Consider the following 4,451-nt stretch of genomic DNA (forward strand, 5'->3'; position numbering starts at 1 on the left):
GAGACAATGATGACATCATCTGGTATGCAACATGCGATTTTAGCCATACTTAGTAACCCTGTAGCTCAGTTGGTAGAGCATGGCGCTTGCAACGCCAGTGTTGTGGGTTCGTTTCCCACGGGGGGCCAGTATGACAATGTATGCACTCACTAACTATAAGTCGCTCTGGATAAGAGCGTCTGCTAAATGACTAATAAAACACACCTTACACACATGCGTGACTTCCGACTGCTTTGAGTTTGATTGCTTAGCACATACAGAGAGGAACACCAATACAGAGAGCAACACCTTCAGAAGCTCTGCGCAACATATAGCAAGGAATTTGGACGTAAGTTGATTCTCAGCACCGCACAGATATGTGTTCATTGGTATTCAAAATGTTTTTGTTCCATTGTAAGTTCTTACAATTTATACAGTACTATTATATGCTGTATGTATAACTTTGAGCTCTGTAAAATTGCCATGACACCTAAAAAGCGGATGTAAGACCAGGGATATCTTAGCTCTGAGAGTCCATCTTCCCATATTTTTTGTTTTGGTATAGTATTCATGTTACATTTTATGTCAAAAGGAATAGTACGCATGAATTGGAAAGCAACTTTGAATGGTGCTATTGAGTAGTGTAATGATTAACCATGTAGCTCAGTGCTATGGTTATAAACCATATTTGATCTAACTTTATTATCCGTCAACCATGGATGATTTGTCTGACCAATGTGGGTGTGCTCAGGACACTATCCCCTACTAATCCTACCACGCCATGGAAAATAACTTTCGACCAGCAGTAGTGCCCCCTGGCCTGGAGTACCTAACACAGGTAAGACAGTGAAGTCAACAGTCATATCTTTTGTTTATGGAACTGTTACCTTGAAAAAGTAAAACGTTGACTTTTATGGGATAAGATCATTGGTTTGGAAACTGGAGAGAGCTGGCCACAGTAGGGAACTCTGTCCCCAATCCTACCTTTATCTGCTTGTTACAGATCGATCAAATCTTGATACATCAGAAAGTGGAACTGCTGGAGGGTAAGGCAGCCCTTGTTATATACAGTATGCCATAAATTGTATTTACTCTGACATAATATTTACTTCCGATCTCTCACCTCCACCCACATCCCCCATGACCCCTTTCTTCCTGTGCTCCCGCTCTCTCCAGCCATCACTTCCTTTGAGACTAAAAACCGGTACATAATCAAGAACAGTCTGGGACAGGAAATCTACACAGCCAAGGAGGATAGTGACTGCTGCACCCGGAACTGCTGCGGTCCCAACCGCATGTTTGAGATGAAGATCAAAGACCACAGTGGCCAGGAGGTCATGCACCTGGTCAAGCCCTTCCGCTGCACCTCCTGCTTCTGGCCCTGCTGCCTGCAAGAGGTATTATAACTGCTTATAACACACATATTAACCCCTTATAACATATCTTATAACACCCTTACAACAGACACCTCCTGCTACTTCCTCTGCTGTCTGTAGGATTAACTGCTTATAACACAGCTTATAACACACTCACATCACACGTATAACAGACACCTGCTACTTCCCGTGTTGCTTGCAAGAGGTATTGCCACTTATAACACAGCTTCTAAATTTACATTTGAGTCATTTAGCAGACGCTCTTATCCAGAGCGACTTACAGTTAGTGAGTGCATACATTTTCATGCATTCTCTTCTATCGTAGAGAAACAGTGCCCCCTGTGCACGACTTTCAGTAAAGTACTCTTTTTTATAAAAAGGTTTGTTGGCTCATAAAGAATCACAATTATGTAAAGTTGTATAAAAAAAAACATATCTCCTTCTTCCTTATATACACTAACCTGATCCATAGGACTCCTGGAGTGCAGTTAAACTTGCATTGTACAATCAAGACCCTCAAAACCGTTGAAATGTTGCTTCCATGGTCTGAAACTTAAAACCTTCACCTGTTTTAATTATTGTCATTCATGAGGTTTGGAAGGGAAGCTCGTTTCAAATATCAGTCGAACTTGAACACTTTTAAGCAAAATAAACATTTATGAAATCTCTGATAAAAATGTTTGTGACCAACTAGATCAAGACGGAAATGTACATGTTGGAGTACATGCCCTGTCAAGGGGGGTAATAATCACTTCGAGGAAAAATAATATTTCAAGGTGTTGTAATAAAGAATAAACAGAACACCCAAATCCGTTTTCTCCCCTCAAAAAACAATCAAATGGATGTGTCTGTCTCTCTGGCAATACCTGATGCTTTTGTGACAGCTAACATTCCAAAGCCAAACCTGATGGAGCACAGCTACTCTTGAGGGTAAAATAAATTAATAATAAATATAGTAATTATTAAATAGGTGTAGGTGTGTATTTACTGCTCTAAATAACACTATTATAACACACTTATAACAGGGACTGTCGTCTCAATTTTATCATTGCAAAATTGAAGATAAAAATAACATTGAAGATACTGTTTCAAGGATAATCTAACGTCTGCATGACTCTTTCTCAAGTGACCATTTCCCTCTGTGTCTGTGAATGTTTGTCTGTCCTAGATGGAGGTCCAATCCCCTCCTGGCACCACCATAGGTTATGTGGTTCAGAACTGGCATCCCTTCAAGCCAAAACTCTCCATCCTAGGACCTGCCAAAGAGACTCTCCTGAGGATTGAAGGTCCTTTCTGTGCCTGTAGCTGCTGTGGAGACGTTGATTTTGAGGTGAAGTTCACCTCATCTACTCCTCTATGTCTGCATAGCACATCACTGGCTGTTAGGGAGAGGACTGTGGTCTATCTCTATTCGTGAGTGTTCATGTAGCCCTGAGTCCGTTAAACCGTAGGTTGTGTTCATTAAGGCACACCGTAGCAAAACAGGAAAAAAATGAAGTCCAGGTAGTCTCTCACTGTTTCAATCCGTTTTCTTCCATTTGCTGCCTAATGAACATCACCCTGATTAGTGTCCTTGGTGTTTCTATAACAGGTGATGGGTAAGGACCACGACCAGCCCATTGGGAGAATCAGCAAGCAGTGGAGTGGGCTGATAAAGGAGGCCTTCACTGACACAGACAACTTTGGGATCCAGTTCCCCATGGACCTGGATGTCAAGATGAAGGCTGTGCTGATGGGGGCCTGCATCCTTATTGTGAGTGACAAAGGCTGCGATTTACACAGGCAGCCCAATTATGATCTTTGGCCCAATTATTGGCAAAAGATCAGAATTGGGCTGCCTGTGCAAACTCAGCCATATCTATAGAGCTAAGTCAGATTAAAGTTCATTTGGCATTTGTAGTTATTAAGAAGACATAGCCTTCATTGGAATTCTTTGTAGGAGCTCTCTCATATAGTACATTACACACATATACAGTACATAGGCTATAATCCATAAGGGAATTTCTCTATCACTGTGTCAGTGACCTAATGAAGCAGCCATTACTGCAAAATTACTGACAAACCAATCAATTAGTCAATACTGACACTCTTATTGTAGTGCATCAATATAAAGCCATTATAAATCCTGTCTATTATGATGAATCTAACAATTACGTATTTAGTGTGATGATGATCTCCATCATGCCTATTCATTGTGTGTCCATTTTTTCTTTCTTTATTCTTTGTCTCCAAACAGGATTTCATGTTCTTTGAAAGCACTGGTGACGGTGATCAACGGTGTTCTGTATTTGGATGAGAGAGAGAGAGAGAGAGAGAGAGAGAGAGAGAGAGTTTGATCATGTACAAATTATATTATATTATAATTGATAATGACATGGCTATTGGATGCATATGAATCACATAACATGACATTTCAGACAAAACTGATTTTTGTGCCACAAAACTGCCAAATCTGCAAATATGTGTTCTTTATTAATTCAATAATCTGTATATTGAGGTTGTCTGAATAAAATAATAAAATATTTGTAACACTGTATTGGTTTGAAAATATTGAAATGTCATGTAATAATATTGGGTTTCTCATTATGTAAAGACAGAAGCACATTCTCAAATATAGCTGCGGGCAGCAATGAACGGGGTTCACTGGATGACAGAAAGGACACAAGATCAGTTGGATAACAAAGCAAGCACTCTATCACATAGGAATTATCATCATTTATGTGCAATCAGTAAAAGCATTACCATGTTTATCTCTCAATATCACAAGGATGATAACAATCCAAATATTTCACATTTGTCAAGATCTGTTTGTGTAAATTATTTAAATCTCAGTTAGTACACTCCAGATTAGCGTTCAAAAAAGACTTCAATGCACTCTCACAGCAGTAATACACTGACTGCACAAGCGGCAGTTTTACATTTTCCAGAATAAACAAATTTTCCATCTTTTCACTACGTTCAGACCACAGTCTTCAGAAAGTATTCACTCCACTACTTTTTCCACATTTTGTTGTGCTACAAAGTGAGATTAAAATGGATTTAATTGTCATTTTTTTGTCAACGATCTACACAAAATGCTCTGTAATGTCAAAGTGG

At 39.5% G+C, this 4,451-nt stretch overlaps 1 protein-coding gene across 1 annotated transcript; it reads left to right on the plus strand.

Annotated features, from left to right (window-relative positions):
- The first annotated feature begins 222 nt into the window (after positions 1 to 222).
- Positions 223 to 3,889, plus strand: plscr3a (phospholipid scramblase 3a). Its single transcript, XM_041887085.2, has 7 exons — positions 223 to 328; positions 731 to 817; positions 983 to 1,025; positions 1,156 to 1,376; positions 2,524 to 2,685; positions 2,947 to 3,108; positions 3,592 to 3,889. The coding sequence occupies exons 2-7, from the start codon at positions 761 to 763 to the stop codon at positions 3,649 to 3,651; spliced, it is 705 nt and encodes a 234-aa protein (XP_041743019.1). The 5' UTR covers positions 223 to 328; positions 731 to 760; the 3' UTR covers positions 3,652 to 3,889.
- The last annotated feature ends 562 nt before the right edge of the window (positions 3,890 to 4,451 follow it).

Source organism: Coregonus clupeaformis, chromosome 9 (genome assembly GCF_020615455.1).
Source record: "Coregonus clupeaformis isolate EN_2021a chromosome 9, ASM2061545v1, whole genome shotgun sequence".
Lineage (NCBI taxonomy): Eukaryota > Metazoa > Chordata > Actinopteri > Salmoniformes > Salmonidae > Coregonus > Coregonus clupeaformis.

Coding starts and splice junctions, on each gene's coding strand:
- plscr3a (XM_041887085.2), top strand. CDS start 761: ATGGAAAATAACTTTCGACCAGCAGTAGTGCCCCCTGGCCTGGAGTAC. Junction 1,026..1,155: donor GAAAGTGGAACTGCTGGAGG/GTAAGGCAGCCC, acceptor CGCTCTCTCCAG/CCATCACTTCCTTTGAGACT. Junction 1,377..2,523: donor GGCCCTGCTGCCTGCAAGAG/GTATTATAACTG, acceptor TGTCTGTCCTAG/ATGGAGGTCCAATCCCCTCC.